Source organism: Alosa sapidissima, chromosome 22 (assembly GCF_018492685.1).
Source record: "Alosa sapidissima isolate fAloSap1 chromosome 22, fAloSap1.pri, whole genome shotgun sequence".
Taxonomy (NCBI): domain Eukaryota; kingdom Metazoa; phylum Chordata; class Actinopteri; order Clupeiformes; family Clupeidae; genus Alosa; species Alosa sapidissima.
The window spans coordinates 16,759,462-16,786,961 of record NC_055978.1 but is presented as its reverse complement, the minus strand read 5'-3'; the positions used below and the strand labels follow the sequence as shown (position 1 = coordinate 16,786,961).

General features: G+C 49.0%; 2 protein-coding genes across 2 annotated transcripts in view; one reads left to right on the top strand and one right to left on the bottom strand.

Annotated features, from left to right (window-relative positions):
- Positions 1-7,501, top strand: part of kmt2e (lysine (K)-specific methyltransferase 2E) — a 35,724-nt gene extending 28,223 nt beyond the window's left edge. The window contains 11 exon segments of the mRNA XM_042079210.1: positions 214-591; positions 1,120-1,425; positions 1,699-1,849; positions 2,080-2,366; positions 2,476-2,532; positions 2,701-3,351; positions 3,570-3,868; positions 4,068-4,156; positions 4,284-4,369; positions 4,702-5,415; positions 5,417-7,501. Coding sequence (XP_041935144.1) covers positions 214-591; positions 1,120-1,425; positions 1,699-1,849; positions 2,080-2,366; positions 2,476-2,532; positions 2,701-3,351; positions 3,570-3,868; positions 4,068-4,156; positions 4,284-4,369; positions 4,702-5,415; positions 5,417-5,839 — 3,441 coding nt within the window. The 3' untranslated portion in view covers positions 5,840-7,501.
- Positions 7,502-7,670: 169 nt separating this feature from the next.
- Positions 7,671-27,500, bottom strand: part of dnah6 (dynein, axonemal, heavy chain 6) — a 49,255-nt gene continuing 29,425 nt past the window's right edge. The window contains exons 46-79 of the mRNA XM_042079209.1: positions 27,493-27,500; positions 27,133-27,287; positions 26,668-26,899; positions 25,960-26,112; positions 25,688-25,828; positions 24,687-24,929; positions 23,561-23,728; positions 22,958-23,193; positions 22,422-22,683; positions 21,770-21,893; positions 21,168-21,364; positions 20,621-20,824; positions 20,154-20,279; positions 19,836-20,000; positions 19,630-19,697; positions 19,248-19,428; positions 18,786-18,965; positions 18,078-18,311; positions 16,963-17,098; positions 16,242-16,408; positions 15,257-15,447; positions 14,698-14,858; positions 14,055-14,143; positions 13,301-13,447; positions 12,695-12,833; positions 12,201-12,320; positions 11,917-12,038; positions 11,523-11,652; positions 10,849-10,976; positions 10,479-10,664; positions 9,981-10,053; positions 9,701-9,852; positions 9,074-9,296; positions 7,671-7,907 (exon numbers count right to left, since the gene is read on the bottom strand). The exon at positions 27,493-27,500 is cut by the window's right edge and continues 66 nt beyond it. Coding sequence (XP_041935143.1) covers positions 7,804-7,907; positions 9,074-9,296; positions 9,701-9,852; positions 9,981-10,053; positions 10,479-10,664; positions 10,849-10,976; positions 11,523-11,652; positions 11,917-12,038; positions 12,201-12,320; positions 12,695-12,833; positions 13,301-13,447; positions 14,055-14,143; positions 14,698-14,858; positions 15,257-15,447; positions 16,242-16,408; positions 16,963-17,098; positions 18,078-18,311; positions 18,786-18,965; positions 19,248-19,428; positions 19,630-19,697; positions 19,836-20,000; positions 20,154-20,279; positions 20,621-20,824; positions 21,168-21,364; positions 21,770-21,893; positions 22,422-22,683; positions 22,958-23,193; positions 23,561-23,728; positions 24,687-24,929; positions 25,688-25,828; positions 25,960-26,112; positions 26,668-26,899; positions 27,133-27,287; positions 27,493-27,500 — 5,345 coding nt within the window. The 3' untranslated portion in view covers positions 7,671-7,803. The remainder of the gene's footprint in view (positions 7,908-9,073; positions 9,297-9,700; positions 9,853-9,980; positions 10,054-10,478; positions 10,665-10,848; positions 10,977-11,522; positions 11,653-11,916; positions 12,039-12,200; positions 12,321-12,694; positions 12,834-13,300; positions 13,448-14,054; positions 14,144-14,697; positions 14,859-15,256; positions 15,448-16,241; positions 16,409-16,962; positions 17,099-18,077; positions 18,312-18,785; positions 18,966-19,247; positions 19,429-19,629; positions 19,698-19,835; positions 20,001-20,153; positions 20,280-20,620; positions 20,825-21,167; positions 21,365-21,769; positions 21,894-22,421; positions 22,684-22,957; positions 23,194-23,560; positions 23,729-24,686; positions 24,930-25,687; positions 25,829-25,959; positions 26,113-26,667; positions 26,900-27,132; positions 27,288-27,492) is intronic.

Here is a 27,500-nt window from a genome sequence, read left to right as displayed (position 1 = left end):
CACACGTCTGAATTCTGGCAGTCCTATGGCACAGCCTGTAGTGTAACAACATGCTTTCTCCTCGAACACATACACCCTAACATGCCCTTGTGACTTTTAGTATGTCCAAATGCACAAAGAATGTGGAACAATCTAATGTGCAAATGTAACCACAGCCCACACACACACACACACACAGATGTTGACCGTGTCGCCACGCCTGTGTGTCTGCAGCCCCTGTGCGAGAGCGTGAAGGAGGAGCCAATCATGAAGCCTGTGACCGTCGGGGCAACGGCAGCCAAGGTCAGCCGCAACAAGCAGCGCAAGTCCTTCTCGCGCGGGCGCACCCACATCGGGCAGCAGCGTCGCCGCGCCCGCACCATCAGTACCTGCTCGGACCTGCAGCCCGGCTCGCCCGCCGACCCCCTGGAGCCGCTGGCCGCCGACGCCAGCGATGCCCCCGACGGCTCCGGTGCCAGCACCGCAAGCGCTGCCCTCTCGGAGCCCGACGGCGCCGCTCTGCCCCAGCGCACGCCCGACGCCAGCCCGCCCCACAGCGGCTCACCCGCCCCGACGCCGCGCCACGGCAACAAGTATCCCAAAACAAAAAAGGTAAGGAGAGGAATGACCAGAGTCCAAGCACACGCATCAAGGCATCATCATCCAACTGTTGAAAGACAAATAACAGCATCGCATGCATTCACAGTAGTGGAGTAGTGTTGCCTGCCTCATTGAGATGGGGTCTGGGAACTACAGGTTCATTTTCTCGTATTTGAAACGTGGTTTACGAATGCCCAGAGCCGTTTATTGGGCGCTACGAATGTCTATCAAATGCGTCTGTACGTAGTTCATAACCACTTCGTTGTGTGTTGTCATCGTCTTGCTTTCCCCCCTCTGTTCTGTGATTGGTTCCTCCGTTGAGGTGAAAACGAAGTCCATGGAATCCAGGCTGCCTAGCAGCGTGAATAAAATTTGTGCGCAAGGCAGCATGGGAAAACCCCTTCATATGTCTGATGCTCATTGGAACAGAGATACGAGTGAGTGAGAGTGCTTCTGTACTAATACTCTCTCTTTCCCCCCCTTTTTCCTCTATTCTATCTGTTTCTCTCTCTCTCTCTCCCCTTCACTTCCCTCCATCAGCAGCACTTAGTGAGTGAGTGGATGGGGTGCGAGAAGCAGGAGCGGAGTGCGTCGCGCACCCCCGAGCCTCCGCCGCCGGACCGCCCGCTGCGCATCAGCAGCGACCCCGAGGTGCTGGCCACGCAGCTCAACTCGCTGCCGGGCCTGGCGCTCAGCCCGCACGTCTACACCACGCCCAAGCACTACGTGCGCTTCTCCTCGCCCTTCCAGGCCCACCGCAGCCCCACCGCCCCAGGGCTGCCCACCGGCCGACGGCGCTCACGCGAGCTGCCCGAGACGCCGCCCACCACCGGCTCCTGCAAGAAGGTGCGGCTAACTGTCAAATACACCGGCGTCTATTCAGTAGTAGATGGTTAAAAGATGCACGAATGCCCATAAAGTGTGTATGTGTGTAGGTGAGTGAGGCAAGGCATTTGCTGCAGCATGTCTTTAGTTAACTTGTAGCATGTTCAGGTCCATTAGAGTCCATTAAACTTTAGGTTGGAGGCTCATGTTTTAGGAGAGCAGTCTGCCTCGGTGGAAGAGTGTGTGTGCGTGCATGTGTTTGCTTTAGCTCATTCTTGTTTCCTCTGTGTGCAGCGCTGGCTGAAGCAGGCGCTAGAGGAGGAGGGTTCGACCAGCCCGGCCAGCCAGTCGGCCCTCATGATGTCCGGCGAGGGCCCCCTCAGCCCCCCGCTCAACGGAGACTCCGACAGCCCGCTCCCCTTCAACGGCAGCTGCACCCTACCAGGTGAGACAAGACACACACTCCGCAACAGGGTCAATGTGTTCATAAAGCTGTGTCTGTGTATGAGGTAACGGTTTGTGTGTGTAATAACTGTTGTTTTTTTTTTCTTCTTGTGTTTCTCCCCCCACTCGTCATTCCTTTCTCTCCGTCTTTTTCTGTCTTTCTTTTCTGCCTTTCTCTCTCTTTCTTTCTTTCTTTCCTTCCTCCCTCCTTTCCTCCCTCCCCTCCTGCAGAGTTGCCCACCCCTCTTAAGAAACGGCGCTTGTGTCCGCTGGACGCCTGCATGTCGGAGAGCTCCACCCCTTACGGCTCTCCTTGTGCCACGCCCACCCGGGTGGACCTGCTGGAGATGCCGGGCACGCCCCTTCTCCTGGCCACGCCTCCCCGCGTGCGGCACGACGACCTGGGTCCAGAGCCTTCCCCCTGCACGCCCACCAACGCGCACGTTGCCCCTGGCAATGCTGCGCCGGGCACACACACACCGCAGGGGGCGCACACACCCTTCAACCTGCCACAGGAGGTAAGAAGACACACACACACACACACACACACACAAATCCTGCTTACCCTGTACAATACAGTGAGAGGTGAGGAGATGGGAGTCTAATTTATTTTTGTGTGTGTGTCAGAATGAGGGGTCGCAGGACAGCTCCCCTGAGGGCAGCCGGAGATCCAGTACTCAAGAGGTGAGTTCCACTGGGAGTCTCTTTGTTGTCCTGAGAGCTTTATCAAATTCAATATCAGTGGGACTTTTTGACAATACATACACTAAATCAGGTCATAGTCTATGTGTATGCAGTTGTTGAGCAACCCTGTGTGTGTGTGTGTGTGTGTGTGTGTGTGTGTGTGATCAGGTTGAACGTGCCCCATCGCTGCTCTCGTCTCCAACGGTGCGTCCCACCGTCCTCCCTGACGCCGCCGTCGCTACCCTGGACCTGAAGCCCTCTGGTGCCCAGAGCCCCTCTCCAGAGTCCCAGGACCCAGCAGCAGCAGCAGCAGCGCCGTCCACCGACGAGGGAGCGGAGGCGTCCGCCGACGGCGGCGGCAGCAGCAGCAGCAGCAGCAGCGAGGCCCTCCAGCTGTCGGACACCCCGACCTCGGCCTCGGCCTCGGCGTACCCGCCCTGGATGAAGAGCCCCGAGCGCGGCGGCGGAGGAGGAGGAGCTGGGGCCAGTGGTGGCCTCTCCTTCTCGCCCATCAACTCCAACCTGCGCGACCTGACGCCCTCCCACACGCTGGAGATGTGCGCCTTCAGGCCCGACGCCTCGGGGCCGGGAGCCGTGCCTGTGCCCGTGACCGTTCCCGTGCCGGTGCCCATGCCAGGGCCCAACGCCGCCGCCGCCACGGTGGTCACTGCTGTTGCAGTGCCCGCAGCCTTCAGCGAGGCGGCGTCCTTCTACCCCTGCGGCGAGGAGGGCGGGCAGCTGGGCTTTAGCCGCTCGCTCAGCGCAGACAGCAGTGGGGAGGGAGGGGGCAGCGCCCAGAACCCCCCACCCAAGAAAAAGGTGAGGATGCCTTCACTCATCTGCTGCTGCTCACGGTGCAAGGCAGCCCGTTAATGGTCAGTTGTCGGTTAGTGAAGTATTTATCAGTGGAGAACCTGAAGAGAATGGTCTTCAATAATGACCTGCTCATCCCCCAAATAATGATTATTCTGGCATGTCTTGTCTTGTGGAATGAATGAACTACGTAGATTATTAATGCATGTTCCTACATTTCCCAGGTGTCTTTGCTGGAGTACAGGAAGAGGCAGCGCGAGGCACGGCGCAGCGGCGGCTCCAAGGCCGAGTGCAGCTCCCCGGTGTCCACGGCGCCACCTGTGGAAATGTTTTCCACCATCGCCATGGAGACTGCCCCTGAGCAGCCGCCACCACCTCCGCCACAGCAGCCGCAGCAGCAGCAGCAACCACTGCAGCAGCAACAGCAGCCGACTCCGGTGGTGACACCCACACCCACCCAGCCCAGCGAGGAGGGAGGCGACGCCCCAGCCCAGGGGGAGAGAGAGGGCGGAGAAGGACAGTGGTGAGTCCTCCTGTCCCCCCTCCCCACATAATCCAAAGATGCACTTCCTCAGGGTTAATGCTAGTTCCCACAGTGATGGAGTTTTTATCTATTGGCGATAAATCTAATCTAGATAAATCTGTTTCGGACGGATTTTATAGATTTATATCTCTCTCTCTCTCTCTCTCTCTCTCTCTCTCTCTCTCTCTCTCTCTCTCAGGACGTCATCTACATCAGTGGAACAGGCCAGAGAGCGCTGCTACCACAGAGCCCTGTTGCTAAGTGACCATCGCAAGGACAAGGATGCTGGTAACCCAACACTCTATCTGCAGATTTTACACACACACACACACACACACACAGTACTTTCAGATCCCCCTCCTCCCCTCATCGTCTTGCAAGGAATGTGAAGAGTTTGTTTGTGTGTGATCTACAGATGGCGCAGAGGCAGAGAGTGGTGACGGAGCACCTGTGAGGGACTGTCCCTCTCCCAAGAGCTGCAAGAGTCCCTCTACACACCCGGTGAGCCTTACACGCTCATACACTCACACACACACTCACACACACACTTACACACACACACTCACACACACACATTTTCATGTGCACACAAAATAAATTCATTGGCAAGCTAAAAATACAAAGACATAATCTCTGGCAGCTGCTACTCTGATTATAAATGTGGCAGTGTGGCTGCAGAAAGCAATAGTTAACGAAGTCTCTCTCTTTGGCTCTCTATAATACTATACAATACAATACAGTTACAGTTGTTGTACATGGTTTTAATGCAAGTAGCTTATACTGTGTTCTGATCTGTGAAATGGATATTAAAGTCCTCTCTCTCTCTCCTCCAGCCGTGTTCCCCTGGGCCCAGCGCTCGTCCACTTAAGGAGGAGGAGTCCGACACCCCGTCCCGGTCCGCTCCCCAGCAGGCCAGTGGCTCCAAGACGGCCGCGTCGAAGCCGGCGCCGCTCACCCCGAGCAGGATGCTCCCGTCGCCGGCCCCCCAGGTCCACTACGCGGGACCCCCCTCGTCGCTCCTGCACTCCCCGAAGACGCTACCGCAGGCCCAGGGCTCCCCCTACCGCGGCCAGCGCTCCTTCCACGCGGCCCCGCCACCCGGCCAAGCCCAGGCCCCGGCTCCGAATGTGGGGCCCGCGGGTGCGGCGGCCGCCGCGGTAGCCTTCGCCCAGTACAGCGGCCCCCAGAGCGTGCCGCCGCCTCCCCCACCACCTCCTCCTCCGGCGCCCCCGGCCTCGGCGGCCTACTTCCCGGTCCAGAGCGCCCCGGCGGTAGCAGCGTCCTTCCAGGCCTTCCAGCCCGGGGTGGCGGTGGTGGCGCCGCCTCCCCCTCCGCCGTTTGCGCCGCCGCCGGGCTCGCAGCCGCTGCTACAAACGCACCACGCGCCGCTGCACTACCAGGCGGCGGCCGCCGCTGCGCCGCCCCCTCCCCCTCCCCCGCCCCCGCACCCCCAGCAGCCCGGGCCCGCCCTCCTGCACGTCAACATGCAGCCGCCGCCGACGTCGATCCAGCAGCACCAGGTGCAGCTGCTCAGCTCCGCGCCGCCACCCCCCTCCGCCGCCCCCACAGGGCCAAGCCGGCCAGCCCCAGCCCGTGCAAGCCGGCCTGCTGGCCCTCAAACAGCAGCAGCAGCAGCAGCAGCAGCAGCAAGGGCCGCCCCCTCCTCCGCCCCCACCTCCACCCCCTGCCCCGTCGTCGGCAGCGCCCCCTGTCCACCCGTACCAGACGCTCGGCGGCTTCCAGGCCCCGCTCCTGCAGCACCCGGCGGCACCCAGCAACCCCCCTTCCGTGGCCCCGGCCTCCTACCCGCCCCCCCACCAGCAGACTGTGCTCCCCCCACCGCCGCCTCCGCCGCCCCCCTCTCAGACTGCGCAGGCTGCCCCCCAGATCAGCGGAGCAGCGCGGGGAGCACCGGCGCCAGGGGCGCCCCCCTTCCACAGCGCCGGGTACATGGGCACAGGGTGGCACTGACTGCATCACAGACGAGGCCCCCCACCCCCTCAACTCGACTCGCTCCCTCACCCAGCCCCTAACCAATGTCCTTCTCTAACCAGCCTATAGACTCACAAAGAGAGAGGGAGGGAGAGAGAGAGAGTAAGAAAGAAAGAGAGCGAGACGGGCTGTCACACTTGTGTACCATAGCGCCCGTGCACCTTGCCCCCTACCCCCTTCTGTAAATATTTTCTAATGTTCCTGACCACAACAGCCGACAGAAAAACATCCGCGGAGAGAACGAGGAGGTCAGGAGGAGGAGAGACGGTGAAAAAGGATACCCTGACTAAACAAAGAAGAAAACAAAACACACACACACATACACATGCGCACACACACACAGTATACATGGACAGTAACTAAGACAAAAAAAAAAACTGTTGAAGCAATCTCCAGAGACTTAAATGAGGTGTAATATGAAGGTGGACGATTTAACTCCCCACCCCCCCTTCCCCCTCCCCGATGCTATCCTCCCTCCCCCACCTTATCCCTGAACCTTCCAGTGTCCTTTTCAGGGCGCGACTCTTGTCTTTGACTTTGTTTTATTTTTGTAATATCTTCCTCTTTGGTGGAGAGTTCTAGCTCTGTGTCTCCCTTGTTTGTCTAGCGACCCCCCCCCCCCCACCCCTGCACTTTCTGTATTGATGGACATTCCAACCTAAAAGCCCCTCCCCCCTGTGACCCGTCTTTTCCCACCCCTACCCCTCCTTCATGTCTTTATGTCTGCACCGTTTAGTTTTATCTAGTGGCTCATTATAGCGAAAGAGTTAAAGGAAAAAACAGCTTTTTGTAAAGAGTAAAAAAATACAGAACGATTATTTTTTTTATTCCTTATGTAACAAGAAAAAAAAAATATCTGCTCACCGCTGTAGAGATTCAAAGGAAGAACTTAGTGGTAGGCCGCTTCACTGCCCCTAGTGTATGCACTTGAGAGAGAGAGAGAGTGTGTGTGTGTGTTTGTGTGTGCATGTTTGTCAGTGAGGTGAATGTGTGGCAACAATTACGTCTGTGTGTCTCTGTCTGTGTGTGTGTGTGTGTGTGTGTGTGTGTGTGTGTGTGTGTGTGTATGTGTGTATGAGTTGGAGGGGGAGGATTTCAGGCTGAAGAGGGCATGCAGTGCAGCGGTCTGCTTGGCGCGGCCCACCACCGTGTGTGTGTATGCGTGTGAGTGTGTGTGGCCAAGGGGTCCCGGCTAGCCTGGTCATCAGCGGTTTATTTTTGAATATCAATGGTTATTTGTAGAAAGTGTAATTTAATTGTATAGGGTGTTTTACTCCGGCTTTACTCCAGAAACAGGTTGTAAATATTCGCTTCCTCTCTCTTTCTTTTCTATTGCTTGTACAATTCGCCTCCCATGCCCATTTTGGAATAAGGTTGTAAATAGAGTGCTCTCTTGGCAAAAGCTGAATGTTTCTGTGACCGTAGCACTATTTTTATTTTGTTTTTGTTTTAATTTCCTCCTCTCTGGACTATTATATTTTGTCTTTTTTATTTCTCTGTGTGTGTGTGCGCGTGCGTGCGTGTGTGTATGTGTGAGTGTGTGCGTGTGCGTATGTGTGGAGAGCGACTCACAGACACAGCACTGGTTGGCTATTTTCATGGTTCATTATAATAAATCACTGTAATGACAGTTTTATACCATATTGGCTCTCTTGTGTATGTGTGTGCCTGCTGACTTGCGATTTTGTGTGTGGCTTTGTGTGCGGGTACATGCCTGCATGTGTGTGAGTGTGCACGTAAGCCCAGTAGTAATGGTTATTAACTGAAACAAACCTTAGCAGAACACACACACACACACAAACCCAAACTGTTCATGATTAGCAGTGTAATTTAATCAACAGTTGCAGTGGAAATGTACAGTGGCCAAAAGTACAAAAGCAAAATAAGGCCTTGAGGATATAATAGAGTATAGAGTAATAGAGTAAGGCAGCCCAGGCGACGCATTACTCATTGAGTTGGCATAGCAATGCAGAGGCTTTGGAGATCCAGTAGTCACTGGGTCGGTTGGAGGGCAGCATCACCGTGATGACAAAGTTGGTGGAGTGACCTGAGAGGAGAGACGAGTGGATGACCATTACAGCCACATTGACCACTAATGTCAGTGTCTGTATGTCTAAGTTTGCCTAGCAGACATTGCATTTGTGACATACATACACCCTTTCAAGAGGGTTCCATTATCAGCATCATAGTTGGCCCCACAAGACTTCCTTTTTAACATTCCATATGTTATCTTAATGCAGAGGAAGTAGATTGGGGCCCAAATAGAACGTTCAAGCATTGTTTTTGTTTTTATTGTTGAAAGGGTCTATAGTATACAGCAGGGATTCCCAAACTGTGGTACGAGCTGCCACTAGGGGGTACGCGAGATGAAAAGGGCAATGTTGGAAAGGTGTTAAAAATGATTAAATAATTAATAATCTAATTAATTCATAAATAATAAATAATTTTGAATCTGGTTATAATGATATGGAAACGTTAAATTAAAGAAAATCATTTGTAAACTCTATAGTAGGATATGTTTTCATAAAAAAATAAGATACCCACAATGCACATGATTTCTTGCGGGCAGCCAGAATACCTGACTCATTAGTTTCGTGGAAATATAGGCTGGGTATACGCAAACATGGAAAACTGTCTGAAAACAGGGACACTGTCCAAATGGCCTAATTAAAGTGATCGAAGAGGAGAAGCGAGAGAAACAGAGCAGGAGACAGGTAACGATGGGATGGGGGGGCAGAATGATGAAGGTGGAAGTGGAGAGCAGGGGGATAAAAGAAAGGACGAGACAGAAAAGACTGAAGAAAACGAAAGGCTAGGCTTCACGTGGATTGGGAGACCGACTACCCAAATCCACAATGCATGGTTTGCAGTGAGGTGCTATCTAACCAGTCTAATGTTCTCCACACTGTTTTTTAGCGTGCAAGCTCATAGACAAGTTGCACATTTTGATTTTGTTATCATGTAGGGCGGCTAATTAAACATGATGCCTGGAATGCGTCAATAGAATGTGTTGCGTTTTTATGTGTCGGGTGGTGGGGGTACGCGAGCCGAGTCAGGATGTAAAAGGTGGTCCGCGGGGAAAAAAGTTTGGGAACCGCTGGTATACACCGTACTTAGTATAGTGTATAATACAGGAAATTAAACTTGATACAATTCAGAAGAATACAATTCTTACAGTTGAGAATACAACAGAAATGTTGACAGGGGGGGTACCTGTGGTGGAGAGGGTCCCTGCCCTGATGGAGGTTTTGTAGAGCGGCGCATGGTACAAGGAGTCGTCGGGCACGTAGTTCTGCTGCGGCTCAAAGTGCACCACGGGCAGCATGGCGTTCATCTCCCGATTCAAGGCGTCCTGGATCACCATCTCCTTATCGTCCCAGCGGCTGGCGTCCATGAACATGCCGTGGACCAACACGCCGTCCTTCACCGTGGGTAGCTATGGCAACCAGGTGAGCAACATGCAGTTAAGACGAGTCATGCAAATTTATGCACCAACAGTCTATTTAAAACTTAAGTCCAGGTCGTCTCCATTCTGTGCGGAGACTCCTACATTCCTGCCTGTCCACTCACCCTTTGCCTGGCCAGGTTCCCCAGGACAGGCAGCAGGGTTGAGATACCCAGCACATTCGGAACCACTGTCTTTGATTTCTTTTTGGAATTTAATTAAATCCGGCCATGCCACCAACAACAAAGCTCTTCTGTTCAAAATGTTACAACTTACTATGACGATTCCCGGTGATAAATATACTGCTAATCCAGGAACAAAGGAGCCTCAGAGGTCTAACTTGTATGGAACTCCTAACCCTGACCCCCTCCCCCCAACCCCCTGTCTGGTCTCACCTCGTGGTCCATGTCCAGCTCTGCGCCAACCGCTAACCCTTTCTGCTGCTCAGCCACCAGCGCCTGGTCCCGGTAGACAGGCACCATGTTGAAGCAGAAGTTGAGCTCGTCGATGGGAAGGTTGTACTTGCGAGCGTGGTTCTGCAGAGCCCCTGGAAAGAAAAAGGAAAGAGAAGTCAAGGGTACTGGTGGTGAAGTCGAGGGTAAAACTAGCTGAACTTCACCGTGGTGAGTTTGCCACAGCTAGGTGCTGACGGTCGAGTCCTGGTGCTGTACGTGCCTGTGAGGAAGCCTTGGGGGAAGAAGAGTCCGGAGATCCAGAAGGATTTGGGCTGGCCCCGCATGATCCAGTTCTGCAGGGGAAACGGGGGAGCAAAATGACATGGTGACTAAAATGCTAAACAACCAGATAATAACAAGATATCAAGAGCTGTCCATTCCATCATAACTACTTGAGCATTACATCTTTCAGCATAGTGTCTCATCCTAGCTCACTGTTCAGGTGACAGGATATCGTAAAAAAAATGTAAGGTTAATGGATGAATCAATTATTTAGGGCAAATGTCAAGACTAGACATTTAAAAGTAGGGTTTGGCATTCTGGAGAAAGGTATTTGCTTTCAAGTCGACAGCCTATGAAATTACACTCCTTCCTTTCGCTGCACAAGAAGCCGTGTGTTGACAGAAAGTGTATTGGATTAAATGTGTCGACTCTCACCCTTAAATACAGCAGGATGAACTCATTCAGTGCCAGAAACAGTAGTGAATGAGGGCCTCACCTCGATGAAGGAGGTGCGGAGGGTCAGGTCCTTTACCCAGCTGCCCAGAGGCTTGAGGGACGGGTAGGCCGAGTTGGCCCAGTGGTCCGGCACCTGGTTGTTCAGGAAGCTGTTGTAGATGCGCTCCATCTCCTCCGACATCACCACCAACCCCGCTATGGCCTTCTGGAGAGTGTTCAGAGACGTCTACAGAACAGGGTTTACAGTACAAAGACAGGTGAAAGTGAATAGAGAGACTTCAGGTTCAGAAATACAGATGTGAGTGTGTAACACTGATACGATATTAGAATGCAACTTTAAAACAGTTCTGTTCTGGGGGCTGATTTAACAGTGTGAGTGTGTGTGTGTTTTTTTGTCCACTGTAGCTCACCCTGAGCACCCGCAGCAGGTTGTTGAAGCGGTCCATTTCCTGTCCGAGCACGATGGTGAGAGAGTTCAGCCGCCCACTGGCGTCTCGCTCAAACAGGCTATTTTCAGCCTCCTCCATGTCCAAACCCACTGACCGAGATGGAGAGAGAGAGGGAGAGCTCTTTGCTAGAATTGCTGTTTGCATATTACTACACTCTTAAAATGAATGTTTTGGAAATAACACAACTTGTGTTGTTTTTTAACACATCTCTATGTCCAGATAGGGACAACACATTTGTTTTAAGAGTGTAGATAGATAGATAGATAGATACTTTATTGATCCCCAGGGGAAATTCAAGAGTACATATCGCCTATACAGTATACTGCTCATTTAATAATATTTAATATGATACATACAGTACACTGTATGATGATGAGGTCGTAATGAGCCTCGTTTCACAGTGAAATGCCCAAGCAAGTGACAAATTAACAACATCGCTGATACACTGACCGCTTAGAAGTATGTCATGTTGGACTAAAGTAAAAGTGAAAGTAAAGTGACCATTATTTAGCAGGCAATTTCCTCTAAAGCAATACAGACTGGATTGTAGGACGCTAACACTGCAGCTGCTCCACCAATGTCCCCTAATCTAACCACGGCCACATTTGACCAGTCCAGTCTGTGTCCGTGCTAACCTGGTATCTTGGCCAGGATGGACTCGGCCAGCTCGTGCACGATCTCGTCTGTGCTCTTGCCACCACCCCCGGCCGAGGAGCGTGGCTGTACCTCCAGGATGGTGTTGATGAGGGTCATCGTCTCCTGCCGCTGTAGAGGGACAATGGACAGCGTCAGAGAGAGAGAGTGTGTGTGAGAGAGAGAGAGAGAGAGAGAGAGCTACTGTTCTCAGGACATGAGAAGTTCCATGGTTTTAACCTCCCCGTCACTGAAGTAGGGGTCAAAAATCTAAATCTTTGTCTTTGTGAATTTTGCATTTTTGCCTTAATTTACTCGGCTCTCTGTGGTGTGACAGCATAAGAGGATCCACAATTGAGTGACAGAGTGTAAGTGTAAGTGAGGGGTGGAACAGACCTGGAAGGCCAGGTTGGCGTTCTCGTGCATGCCAAAGATCTCGGGGTTGTCAATAAGGGGCAGGTTCTCTATGTACCTCCTGTATTCCGAGAGACTGTCCGAGGCAAGAGCGTAGTAGATTCCTGCCAAGAGCAGTGAAGAGAGCAAGCAAGTGGTCAGTCAAAATACAGCAAGTCAAGCTCTCTCTCTACCTGTGTGTGTGTGTGCGTGTGTGTGTGTGTGTGTGTGTGTGTGTGTGTGTGCGTGTGTGTGCGTGCGTGTGTGTGCGCGCTTGTGTCCTGTACCTGATTCAGAGTAGGTGTATTCATCAGCCAGAGTGTTAGGACCAAAAAAGCGCTTGAGGATGGTCCGCAGGCAGCGCTGATCCCATGCATCGGTCACTCGGCCACCGTACGTGATTTCACCTGGGAGAATACACAAACACACACACACATACACACACACACACACACACACACACACACACACACACACACACACACACACACAGTTAAATACACAATGCATGAAATTACACACACACACACACACACACACACACACACACACACACACACACATAAAATATAATACAAAAGTAAATTCACATGAAATCACGCATAGCATACACATGCACATGCACACTCATAAACACATATACAGAGGAGAAATAACGTAATGTTTACAAGGATATTTTCCGTACCGACAGTACTCGGTAACCTCGAGAAACAGATATCTTTGTGAAAAATTGAGTCAGTGTGGACATGCCTCACATACAGTAAATCCTGTACTTGTGTACCTGTGATGTAGATGAGGGCGTCCCAGGGGATATGTCCGGCCTGGCAGTACAGGTTGAGGTTGAGCAGCGCACATTCGCGGTCACTGTCGTTAAACTCGTACCGGATGTTCCAGCCCAGGGGACCAAACTTCTTCCTCTCCTGTAGAGACAGAGAAACACACAAGAGAAAAAAATTGTTTCAAAACAAACAGCCATGTACAGTATGTGTCACTAACGCATAAGTAGGTCTAATGTCATTTGGGACGTGCAGCTCTGAAATGTAAGACAATCTTCTTTTCAACAATTAACATTAAAACCATATTTATAGTTACAGTAATTTACAGTAATATTAATTGATATGTAGTAAAGACACAGACAATAAACACTGTGTATCTAGAACTGTGAAAATGAATTGATTAAGGGGGGCTATGGCAGCAGCAGAATCTATAACACATGTTAAAGTGCACACAGGGAAGGACCAAGGTTCGAATCTGACCCTTGGCCATTTCCCGACCCCACCCCATCTCTCTTTTCCACTCACTTCCTGTCACTCTTCACTGTCCTCTCTGATTAAAAAGCCTGAGGAAAGAGAAATCGGCTTCGTAGGCCTGTGAAAGCCAGACACACCTGAATGATGGCGTGGAAGAAGCAGACCCCAAAGATGATCTTCCTCCACTTGCGGCCCAGGATGTGCTCCTCAAAGAAGCTGGGAGTGATCTCAGTAAACGCTCGACGCACGTTGGCCCGAAGGCCTTTGGGAGGTTCATTAGTGACCTGAAATAGCACAATAGTAACTAACATACTGTACATATCTGCAAAAAAACTACAAACTACAAAACTGCATTTTTCAGTTCTTTGTTGCAAATAATATGTTTAAGGAATACAGTGTCCTGACGGAATATGTTCACATAAATCTATGTGCTGAACACAACATATAAGTATAAGTATAAGTATATATACTCTTTTGATCCCGTGAGGGAAATTTGGTCTCTGCATTTATCCCAATCTGTGAATTAGTGAAACACACTCAGCACACAGTGAACACACAGTGAGGTGAAGCACACACTAATCCCGGTACAGTGAGCTGCCTGCAACAACAGCGGCGCTCGGGGAGCAGTGAGGAGGTGCCTTGCTCAAGGGCACTTCAGCCGTGCCTACTGGTCGGGGTTCGAACCGTCAACCCTCCGGTTCCAAGTCCGAAGCGCTAACCAGTAGGCCACGGCTGCCCTATATGGGATAACAATTACAATTACAGTTATTACAGACAACATTTGGCTTTGTTTTCTGATATCTGATTGATATGAACTCAAACGTGTGGCTCAGAACTGGATTTGTGTTAGTACAGTGATTCGGCGGAATCTAGATCGGTCTAGTGTGTTACCTTGACTGAGTTCTGCAGGACGGTCACAGGGAACACTCTGGTAGGCATGGAGCTGAGGAAGAGCCGGAAGTTGTTGTGGATCTCCGTTCCTGGACAGGGGGGTAAGAGCACACCACCACTCAATAAGGTGTGTGTCTAATAATTACAACAACAATAACAACAATAACTGTGCCCATGCCGGTAGGGCTGCACAGTTAATTGATTTTTAATCGAAATCGCAACATGAATTAATGCAATTAGCTAATCTTAAAGCCTGCAATTACACATGCAGCTCGCAACTCTGTCCCAATCGGTAATCTCATCACATCTATGCTTTTTATATTCATGTCATCCCCCTTGTGACAGACAATGAAGCTCATCTAACAGGAACACTAGGCATCCTCACCAATCAGTGGCCCAACGTAAAGTAAAATTTGCCATATTGAACTGAAGCTTGACTTTCAAAAACAACATGCCAAATCACAACACAATAGATTACAATATAATACAATATTTTCCTAATCGCAATTGCAATATCTGTCAGAAAAATCGCAAATAGATATTTTCCCCAAATCACGCAGCCCTACATGCCAGTCAAAACCAGCTATTTGGTTTCTACGTCCTGTGTGGTGATTCACTGGGCACGCTCTCCCCTTTTGCTCACCGATCTCGGTGAAGGTCTTGATGAGCTCCTCCATGGCCAGCATCCAGGACACGGCCAGATGGCAGTTCTGCAGGAAGATCCAGTTGCCGGACTTCATGGCCTCCAGGATCATCTTCTCGGCGATGGGACCCTGGCCCTGACCCAGAGAGATGGACTCCACCCTGGCACACCACACACCAGTTACAGACTCTTAGAGAGATCAGGTCTGAGGTCACTGAAGTGACTACTCACATGCAGCAGGCAATCAAAGTCATCAAGTTAGCTATATGTAACTGGCAGGACAATTACATTACATCAATTAAATTTCAATGTTATTAATATCAATAACAAAATAGTGTCATGGTGATGTACAGAGCCGCGATGCCTGAAAAAGCATGTCTTAAAATGTGTCATTATCATAATCACTATCATATGTAGCAGGCAGCATCAGAGGAATCAAAGTCATCACATTAGCTACAGTTGACTAACAGGAAAACTCAATTCCCATTCAATTGCAATATTTTTTATATAGCAACAGTAAAAAGTGTGTGTGTGTGTGTGTGTATGTGTGTGTGTTTACCTGTCCAAGTATTCCTTCTCCTTAGCGAACCTTTGGAAGGCTCCCATGGGGTCGGAGCCGGTGCTGAGGATGAACACCAGTGGGGTGGAGGCGGACATGTCGGCGTAGAGCGTGGCCAGATCCACGGGCGGGTTCTCCACAAACGTCTTCCCCAGGTTCACGATCACAAACTCAGACACGCCCATCACCACCTACACACACACACACACACACACACCAGACAAAAATATCCTTGACACTTTCCCACCCACAACTTAGACTAGCATTTCAAACGACCACAGTCGCCTAGTGCTTGCTCCAGCTCACGTTGGGGGATCAAGTTCAAGCTGGGCTTGGTGAGGTGCCTTAAGCCATATTCATTCAGAGGCCACACTTGAGATGAAAAAAAAAAAAACCCAAACAAGCTCACTATCAGCACTACACTCAGATATGGTGCACTGTTCTCTCATTTCAATTCAGCTTATACTTTTTCTGGCTATCTGCCAGAAAGCAATAGAATTAGAATAGATATAGGCAATGTTCTATGTGAAGAATTTCATTCACTGCAAGAGATCTTAATGATATCTATTTACTATGAATAAATACTGTACACAAACACATGCCCTTAGTTTGCTGACAGGTGTGGACTAATGAAACTGTAATAAAACACCCTATTCATTCCATGCCCTAATGAGTTGCTTTTGGCTCTATGGGTTGAGTTGTGTTGGGGTCTCTTACATGCAAGTATAGTGGTTGTGTGTATGTGCATATGTGTGTGTCTGTGTGTACATTTGTATGGCTGTATATGTGTGCATGTATGGATAGTTTGGCTATGTGTGGTACTGTACAGTCTCTCTTACCACTCCCCTTATTTATACCCCCCTTGTGTTTATTTACCTTTTATCCTTCCACTACTGCAACTGTGACACAAGAATTTTGCTGTATTGCAAAGTATATGCGACAATAAAACTTGAAATTGAATTGAAATTTAGTTGTGTTGTGGTACCATCTCCTCGGTGAAGCACTTGATGAGAATGAGCTTCTGGAAGCTGGTCAGCTTTTCGTTCCAGTTGATTCGGCTTCCTGCCGGCTGCTCGTCTGGCGCTGATGAGGGTTCCGGCTCAGGCAGGTAGTCCTCCCAGTCAGTAGGGTTGATTTGCACCTGCACACGACCTGTGTGTGTGTGTGTGTGTGTGTGTGTGTGTGTGTGTGTGTGTGTGTGTGTGTGTGTGTGTGTGTGTGTTTGGGGGGGGGGGGGGGTGAATAGTGAGAGTTCATCATGCTGTTCGGTGCCTCCAATGACTGTATACAGCATGGACAGCATGGCACCACGCAGTTACGTTTTGCAGAAATAAACCCAAAATTGCTCGTCCATACTGGCATAATTGGAGGCAGGCGCTGCGCAGTAAGTGCTTTCTGTAGCCAGAGCATGCAGTGCAGACAGAACATATTCATCATTTGGAGTCATTGGAGCCTCCTACCCAACAGTATGATAAACTCTCTCCTTATCTATTTCTGCCTATTGCTCTCTCTCTCTGTGCCTTTCTCTCTCTACCCCACTTATAGCTTTCCTCATCACTTACATCTCATCATCATCATCTAGTTCTAATTCTAATTCTAAAAAATCACATCTACTTAAATGTGCTGCAGTCTGTTCCAATGATTTCCGTATAGGACTGGTGTTATGAGGGAGCAGCCATATTACCCAGGGGGCTTCGAGAGCATACCCAGATCGATGGTGATGGGGTAGGACACTATTTGTTCCTTGAGACCCTTGAAGCACTCATGCCTGTCCTCCAGGTCGCAGCAGTTCTCCCAGATGAAGTCAGTCATCCAGATCACGTCTGGCCGCAACTCCCGCTCCTACATACATACACACACACACACACAAAGTTACTCAGGCCTGAAGGGGCTGTACTTTTATGAGGCTATGCTTTTCCTGTGCTGTACTCAGGATCAAAGGAACAGCAAGATACATACATACATACATTCATAAACAAATGTTTTTGTTCTCTCTCCCTCTTTCTCTTCTTCTAGTTCTCTTCTTCTAGGTCTCTTTCCTTGCCTTCCATTCTACTGTGACTTCTCAATAAACACTATTTCCTCCCTCCACCCCACCCTCAACTTGCCCATACCGTCAGCTCCCCTGAGGAAGAACGGTCTCTTGGTGTTGGTGAACTCTCGCTTTCTCTCTCATTCTTTCTGTCTTCTGTCACATCCACTCTTTCTCTCTCTCTCTCACTCTCGAGGAAACCGTCTCTTCCCTCCATCCTGGCCTCTGGCCTCACCTCTGTCCACGCTGACAGACAGTGACCCTGAGGAGGTACTGCCACTAGCCATTGCTGAGCTCTCCCTCATTCTTGTTCTGTCTCTTTCACATATCCTCTCTCTCTCTGTCTCTCTCATTCTCTTTCTTTTTTCACATATCCTCTCTCTCTGTCTCTCTCATTCTCTTTCTTTTATCACATATCCACTCTCTGCCTCTCTCTCTTTCTTTTATCGCATATCCACTCCCTCTCTCTCTCCCTCATTCTCATTCTGTCTTTTTCACATATCCTTTCTCTCATTCTGTTTCTTTTTTCACATATCCTCTCTTTCTCTCTCTCTCTCTCTCTCTCTCTCGCTCTCTCTTTCAACTCAATTCAATTCAATGAGCTTTATTGGCATGACTGCATTGTACAATATTGTCAAAGCATTAACATTTAAAATAAAGCATTAACAGTAAAATAAACAGCAGTAATAATGTTAATGATAGTGATAACATCTCTCTCTCTCTCTCTCTCTCTCTCTCTCTCGCTGTCATTCTGTTTCTTTTTTCATATATCCACTCTATCTCTCTCACCTTGTCCAGACCGGCGGCGCCCCTGAGGAAATGCTGCCACTCGGCGTTGCTGATCTCGCCGCGCTGCAGCATGATCTCCACGCACAGCATGAAGCTGTAGATGGTCTTGTGCTGCTCGAACAGGCCCCGCGACACGTTGGTGTAGGCCGCCAGCAGCGTGCTGCCCAGCAGGATGTCCAGCCGCACCGACAGGTCACTGTTCTTCTCCGACACCTCGATGGTGGTGTTGAACAGCTGAGGGGGGACGGCAGAAGAGGTGGTTCAAAGAAGAACTGGTTCACTGTCTATGAGATGCCATTATAAGCAATATCTTTAAAAATAAATCAACAGGATTTTATGGATATGTTTTGTTCAAGGTATAGTTTACGTGTGATAAACAAACAAATAGTTTTTACAGTGTAACTTCAAGGAGACTATCTTAATTCAGTGGACCTATGTATGGCACGCCTACAGGACAACAGCATCTTCAAAGCAGTGACAAGAGGCTTGGGCACTAGATGTGTACAAGACTTCATCTGGTGCATTACAGTCCTGTAGATGAACTTTGGGAGATGGAGTGGGTTTCTAGTGGAGACTGCTCAGAGAGCATCTGAAGCATTAGAGCATCTGAGGCACAGGTGCCTGATAGGCCACAAAGAGCCCAGCCTGTTCTTTAGAAACAGAGCAGTACTGGAACAGGTCAGGTGGAGTGATCTGAGGGAGGCGCACCTGTTTGAAGTACTTGAGGGAGAACTGGTACATGGGGTCGATCTCGGACAGGCTGGCGATGACGAAGTACATGACGGAGCCGCGCGTAGCCACCGGACGGTACTTCTCACGTGCCGCGTTGATCATCTCCTCGGTGGCCTCCGCCTCCTGAAGACGTGATTTGATGGCTTCGGATGTGACCTGCGCACACACACACACACACAGAGCAGAGACAAAGATAGAGACAGAGGGAGGGAGATTGGTTGAGTCAGAAACATTTCTAAAAGGTAAACATAAATTCTGTTATTTAAACAGTTTTAATAATTGTGAACATCTACTGTAAATAAAGACTCATTGACTGTCAGACTATATGGTTAGAATATAGTTATTAACTGTATAGTATCTATATAACTACCTACATGTATGCATCTAACAGCATAATGTATATCCTCTCCTGTGGTGTTTCTATATAGGCTCACTGACCTTTGACTCCTGCAGGGTCTGCACCAGTTCCTCGTTGTCCAGGATGTTGCCCTTGGAGTTGAAGAGCAGCTTGAGGATGCGGTCCTCGATGGCCTTCAGCTGGTTGCGGTCAGCGTTGATGCGCACGATCAGCTGGTTCCGCTGCTTCTCCAGGTCAGGACGCTCCAGTCGCACCACGTCACTGAGGGGAGCCAGGACCAGCAGGACATTTTTATTACTTACATGTTCTCATTAAATAATAGTAGATCAGCTGGTGATAGTATTGTGTGTGTGTGTGTGTGTGTGTGTGTGTGTGTGTGTGTGTGTGTGTGTGTGTGTGTTTGTGTGTGTGGGTGTACAGTATGAGGAGGTCCACAAGCATGTAAGGCTGTAAACGGCTGACCTTAGAAGCTGGTCCTCTAAGCCTGACTTGGTCACAGTGAAGTTTATGATGGTCACTTTGATGCAGACCTGAGGAGCAAGATCACCATCACAACCTGATCCTCTTTTGTCTTCAACACGCACACGCACACACACACATGCACACACACATGCACGCACACACATGCACACACACACACACACACACGCACAAACACACACACACACCTCTGGAAGGTAGTGAGGATTGGCCATCTTGGTGGTCATGTAGAAACGAAATTTTTTGTCATAGTCGATGTCCGAGTCTCCAAGGCGGATGAGAGTTCTGCCTCCAGTCACAAACGTCTGCTTCAGGAGGATTGGCTCCAGCGCTGGGTCAAGGGTTTCCTTCAGCTACACACACACACACACACAAAGCAGCACAAATCTCTGTATGCGGTATCTGCTATGCGTAGCATTGACACAACGCTTGTTAAACTAATCAAAGTCTGCCTATGAAACATAAAACAGAGGGTATTTGTATGGGGGTCAAAGGTCACAGCTGACCTCCTCCAGTAGGACTGGCATGCCCATGCGGATGGCATTCTCCAGCGTCCGTAGGAAGCCCGAGTCTGTTAGCTTGATGACCTTCAGGCCGTTCACCGTCTCCTTTGACCGAATCCAGCGGTTAGCCTAAGGGTCGGAGTTAAAGACCATAGTTAGCCTTCACCAACGTGCTGGCTTCAACAGTATCAGGACTAATTTTGAATGAAGGTAGACACTGTTACTGTAATGGTACTGTAATGATTTGTTTAGCATATTCTACTACGGTGTGATACACTGTCCTTCAGATGTGTAACCCAGCAATATTCAATTGATCAATAATAATTTAAGAGCTAAAAAATAAAATGCAAAGAATACTAAAACCTAAGTTACTCAGAGCTTTTAGAATGTTCTAATGCCTATTAGCAGATATTATTTCATTATACCAAATGTTAGAGCCCTGTAATTCAACATTGTTTCCATGGAGATACCTGGTCCTGAGGGTCGATCATTAATGGCCAGCGACGTCCACGTGTCACCAAGATGCCGTTCTCTGTGGAGACGGTGTCCCTTGGCAACCCCTCAGCGTTCCATACGCGGATCTCGTACGGGTCCCCCAGGATGTTGATCAGACTAAAGTTATCGCTGATGGTGATGCCCAGCTCCTGGCAACGCGCTATCCACTGGTCAATCAGCTACGCAGCGCACGGGGCAGTTACAAAGACACAAACAGTGAGGGAGAGGCAGAGAGTCCTTAACTACAGTATCTCAGCATCTGTAAATGGGATTTATGTCTTCAAATGTTGGAATAAAATGGCAGAACAGCTAGTTTCACTTAAAATTACATTATCTGAAATTTACTTTGTATAATTTATCAATACAGTATTATTAAAATCTTGATTTTTTTCAGCAATAAAAGGAGCAATTAAATCAACATAACAATAATATAATAATACAAATGAATATGCAACAGTAATACAGTCAACAATGTTGGAACTTTATAGCCATGTACAAAACATTTATTCTGGAGGAGCCTACTAGCTGCCTGTAGTGGGAGGTGAAGGCGCCGTAGTAAGCCACGCAGGCCGCGGCGATGAAGACGTTGCCAGTGACGTTGTTGATCTCCTGCTCAAAGTAGGCGATGCTCTCCTCCCATCGCACCTGCTCGTCGCCCAGAGCTGCGGTCAGCTTCCCAGAACGGCCCAGCCGAGTCTCCGTCAGAGCCATGGTTTTGGCTAAACACACACACACACACACACACACACACACACACACACACACACACACACACACACACACACACACACACACACAGATAGATAAACACACACACACACACACACACAGATAGATACACACACAAACACACACACACACAGATAGATACACACACAAACACACACACACACACACACACACACACACACACACACACACACACACACACACACACACACACACACACCATAGGTAGGTAACATTCACAAACCCAGAATTTTCCATTTATATCCAGTCAAAAGAATCACAGGGTCATTCCAATTACTGTAAAATTGATTAAACAAAAACACACACACATACACACCTAACCTCTTTGGCCCTACCAAAGAGTAACAAAACCAAAACATAATTCTCTCTCTCACCCAGTCCTTCTTTTTCAGCCACGCTGCTGTCAAACTGGTCCTGCAGGACTTTAATTTGGTTCTCCACCTCCAGCAGTTTCATCTGTTTCTCTTTGAGGGTGGCCATCGTCGCATCCAACTCTGCCTGCCCAACACAACACAACCCAGCACACCATGTCAGTCCCTGCAGTGCAGTATCTTCATATTAACACACAAACATCTCAACACATCTGATAAATAAAATACACTAGACACTGTAGTCTAGTATGGTATAGTATGGTATAGTATAGTATAGTATGGTATAGTATGGTATAGTATGGTATGTAAGGGATAACGGCCGCCGAGGTGTCCTGTTATACTGTAGGGAATTCATTGACGAGGGCGAGGGGCAAAGAACTCCCCGACGCGCAGTGCCTCCGCCCGAGTATGGTATAGTATGGTATAGTGTAGTATAGGATGGTATAGAATAGATAATATAGTTTAGTATAGTATATAGAATAGTATAACATAATATAGCATAGTTTAGTAGCATAGCATAGTAAAGCACCTATACAATATACTACACCGTATACTAAACTAGTACTAGAAACTAGAAACATATTTCGAATCCACCTGTGTTGTGTAAATCATGTAAAGACGCTTGAAAAAGTTGAGCCAGAGGGTCATCTGGTACCTGTGCAGCGGCCAGTTTCTTCCTCTTGGGCTCCACCTCCCTGACCACCCTGGAGTACAGGTCCATGGCGCGCACCCACATGCACATGGAGCGGCAGGCCTTGGACACCTTCTCCACCTTCTCTGGCACAAAGTCCGGGTTGTTGACGTACTTTGCCAGCTTCTGCAGGAGCTGCGGCTTGATGTTGTCCTTGTCGTACTCCATGAGCTTCTTCAGGAAGTAGGAGTCACCCAGCACCTGCTTCGCACTCGCCCAGTCGGTCCTGAGAGAGAGAGGTACTGTGAGCATGGAATGGACTAGTATAGCTAAAGCCATTAGAGGAAAGGAAGTTTGTACTAAGTTTAAATCTTGTTGTTGTCTATTTATTTAAAAGGGTCAGTATACATTCATTAACATACTCATTTAAATAAGCCATGTCCATGTAACAGAGTTAGCCATGCAAGCTAGTTTTCATCTGCAGTCCCTGGCAGCTTGATGTTGAAATGTATCAGGAAAGGTAAACAGGTGTTCACTGATGTGGTGGTGGAGAGACTAACTTGGAGTTGAGCAGTATGCACACGGCCTCCATCACCGTCATGACCAGGTCCGGGGGCTTGGTGAACACGCGGATCTCGGAGATGTCTGCTTTGTCCAGCGAGTCCAAGGCCTTGTTGGCACAGTCCAGAGCGGGCAGAGCCTCATCCAGGTCCCGCTGGGCGTCGTTGGCGATGGCCTGTGTGTCCTCTGCCTTCACCTTGGCCAGGGCCTCGTCCTCTTTAACCACATGCCGCACCTGAGACGGGAGGACAGACGGACAGAGATGGACATGCGTGGGGACAGTTACCGGGATACATGACTGAAGACAAGACACCTCCATTCAAAGTAACCTGAAACATACGTTCAGTATAGACAGTACCGGTATTTGGGTGGTTGCACGTATATGCTTGTGCAACCCCTGATTAAATGAATGGCTTTTGCATTCATCCATTATCCAGTTTTAAACAGTATATTTGGGCAATGATTGCGGAAGTGCCACCTGGGAATGGAATCTCCCTGCAAAATGTTCTGTCCACACGTAATGTTGTGTGGGTGTGTACTGGACACATAATGACTGTCCACAGCAGCCTGTGAGCGCGGTTGGAACACGTGGAAGGACGCACCTCGTCAGCTTTCTCCTGGTCCACGGACAGCTTCTCCATGAGAGCGTTGACGTCGATGGACTTCTGTTTGAGAACGGGCTCCAGGGCGGACAGGTCAATCTTCATCTTCTCCACCAGCACGTTAGTCTCCAGCAGCTTGGTCAGACCGTTCTTCACACGGTCACGAGCCTACATTCAACCATAGAACAGTCCTCCATCAAACCCCTGGTGTTCCGCCACTAAAACTAACAAACTTTTCATAGTCGACTACACAGCGACAGTCAGCTACAGAATTGGTAACATTAACTGGATCCCCAATGGCATATAGTATTGGTGATTAAGTCATGTCTATGACCCAGAGGCTTGAGAAATACTGTGTGGGCCAAAAAATCTATATATGTCCTATACTTGTCCTCTGACCTTACCGGCTGACTAAGGTGCAAACAAAGTGATAGCTTATAAATGCAAATGTTAGTGTGTGTGTGTGTGCGCGCTCCCTCACCATAACCAGCTCCTGCCTCTTCTTGCCCAGCATGGCCAGGTAGAGGCTGATGAGTAAATGACTGTGTGTGTGTTGTGTGTGTGTGTGTGTGTGTGTGTGTGTGTGCGCGCTCCCTCACCATAACCAGCTCCCGCCTCTTCTTGCCCAGCATGGCCAGGTAGAGGCTGATGAGTAAATGACTGTGTGTGTGTGTGTGTGTGTGTGTGTGTGTGTGTGTGTGTGTGTGTGTGCGCGCTCCCTCACCATAACCAGCTCCTGCCTCTTCTTGCCCAGCATGGCCAGGTAGAGGCTGATGAGTAAATGACTGTGTGTGTGTGTGTGTGTGTGTGTGTGTGTGTGTGTGTGTGTGTGTGTGTGCGCGCTCCCTCACCATAACCAGCTCCTGCCTCTTCTTGCCCAGCATGGCCAGGTAGAGGCTGATGAGTAAATGACTGTGTGTGTGTTGTGTGTGTGTGTTGTGTGTGTGTGTGTGTGTGTGCACGCTCTCTCACCATAACCAGCTCCCGCCTCTTCTTGCCCAGCATGGCCAGGTAGAGGCTGATGAGTAAATGACTGTGTGTTGTGTGTGTGTGTGTGTGTGTGTGTATGTGTGTGTGTGTGTGTGTGTGTGTGTGTGTGTGTGTGTGTGTGTGCGCGCTCTCTCACCATAACCAGCTCCCGCCTCTTCTTGCCCAGCATGGCCAGGTAGAGGCTGATGAGCTCCAGGTAGGAGGTGGGCGTGGTGTAGTAGCGGCGGCGCAGCTCCGAGTAGAAGCGCTCGGCCATCTCGCTCACGCTCACGTGGATCTCCACGCACATCTCCGTCAGGCTCTGCTTCATCTCCTCGCTGCCCAGCTCCACGTTCAGGAAGAAGGTCCGCGACACGGACAACAGGGCCTCCCGCGGCCACTGGGGACGGAGGGAGAGAGAGAGAGAGAGAGAGAGAGAGAGAGAGAGAGAGAGAGAGAGAGGTAGAGAGAGATAGAGAGAGAGAGAGGGAGAGAGAGAGAGAGGGAGAGAGAGAGGGAGAGAGAGAGAGAGAGAGGGAGGGAGAGGTGATGAGATGTGTTTTGTTCTATCCAACTTTACCTCTTTTATTCATGTTTTCTTGTGAATGTTGTAAATTGCAACGCACACGCAGTAATGCACATTTGATTTCAATGATAACGCCATTTGAATGGAATTGACTTGAGAGATGAGAAGACAGAGACAGAAATGGAAGAAGAAAAACAGAGGGAGAAAGAGATAGAAAAGAAAAGAGACAGAGGGAGGGAGTACAGAGAGAGAGAGAGAGAGGAGTGGTGAGTTGGTCACGAAGTGGGAGAGGCAAGCAGAGGCTATGTAAACAGTGAAGAACAGAAAAGCCTGTTAAGACCATATAAATAACTCAAAGGAAATATCTAGGGAGACTCTCACAAACAACACAAGACAAACAAGGACTTTCCATTGCGAAAAAAAACAGCTAATACAACTGAACAGACTCCCAAGAGATAGCGTTTGCCGGGTCAAACACAGTAGCGATAGACAGTGAGAAATTACATAAGAGAGAGAGAGAATCCTCCTGAGGAGCAGTAAAGGTGGAAGGGAGAATCAGAGTGAGAATTAGAGAATTAGAGATTGGAGATTAGAGACCGATTGTTTGTTTGTTTGTTTGTTTGTTTGCGGACCTGCACAAACCAGTCGATGGTGCAGCAGTTGACCAGCGAGGGGAACATGCGGCAGCGTGACCGGAAGGCATCACCCACGGGGCTCATGCACAGCACGATGTGCAGCTTCTCACGCACGCGCTGGATAAAGAACTGGAACACCTGTACACACACACACACACACACACACACATACAGACACACAAAGACACACACACTTGAATGTAACTGAAGCACTAAATGATACCCAACCCAATGACATGACCAGTCCTGATGGCGTATGCTGTGCCCACCTCGTCTCGGTTGCCCTCTGGGATGCCCGCTTCCTTGGCCTTGGGCCGCGTGGCGGCCAGCACCTGCTCCAGCTCGTCCTTCTCAAACAGGTTGGGCACCTCGCCCGAGTTCAGCATGTTGTTGATGTCCTCCAGAAACTCCTCCACCACAATCTACAGCAGCAACGATCAAAGAACAAGACAGCCTTAATCACAGACCTGTCTCTACCTCATTCTGCCGAAAGCTCAAGTACTCAGTAAATCATGTATACCATAATACTTTCTACCCAATAAGGATGTGAAGTATAGGCCTCGTAACTTACATTACCAAATTATCAAATGACCAATACATGAACTCTCCAAACACATCCGTGACTACACTGACCTGTCCAGATTCAAATCGTATCTATAAAGTCACCTTTTCAGAACTGCATACAACATGTTATACCATCTTGATTTATGTTTTTATGTGCTTTTATGTATTGTTTTTCTCTGCGATTACTTTAAAATGCCTTAACCTGTTTACAAGGTATAGAGTCTTTGAGTATAGAGTCTTTGAGTATTTAGAAACCCATTTAGAAACTCTAGCAATTACATTTTATTATTATTACTATTAATATTATCATTATTATTATTATTATTATTATTATTATAGAAACAGAGTGTAATGACAGAAAGTGTGTGAAGGCAGTTGTGCGTTGTGGGGTGTGAGTGCGATTTGGTCCCCACCTGCGTATCTGTGAACAGGAAGACCATGTTCTGTCCCTCTACGCCGGCCATCTTGTAGAGTTTGCGCAGGTCCTCATGGAAGCTGACGTAGTTGTAGCCGCGGCTCAGCTCGATCTGGAAGCAGCGGTAGCCGCACATGTGGGCAGCCAGGCGGGTGAGAGACTGCTTGCCTGTGCCGCCCACGCCAACTAGCAGGGCATTGCCACGCTCTTGGCGAATCATGCGAGCAATCCTATTGGAAAAGATGAAAAAAAAAAGAAAAGAAAGTAGAAAAGACAAAAAAAGAAAGACAATACACAAAGAATTAGGAAAATATATAAAAAAAATATTTCTGCATAACACTTCCTCACGGAATTGAATTTAATTAAATGCCTTTGTGTATGGAATGTGTTATATAAATAAACTTGTAAACAGACTTGCATAATGTTGCATAATGTCTGAACAAACTCAAATGTAGACATTTACCTAGACACATGTTCCACAGCATCCTGAAAGAAGACAAGCTTGGTCTCCTTGGAGAAGGTCATGTTGTAATCATCTAGGTAGTCTTGTAGAACATTACGGATCTTCTCCATGTCTGTCAGGTCCTCATAGAGCCGATCGGCCTTCTCTGCCCCCACCTGTGGACCATATTTTACCACGTTAAACAACCAGAACTCAGTAGACCTAAATAAACACCAGGATCAATCCATCTCTCTCTCTCTCTGATGGGCTAGAGTGGACAAAGTCATTAAAAGGTTATCAGCTGTCTCACCGATCCAATTAGATAACAAGGCAAGTGAAATGTTTACATATGCTTTGCAGAGCGATGTAGGGGTGAAGTACCTTGATGA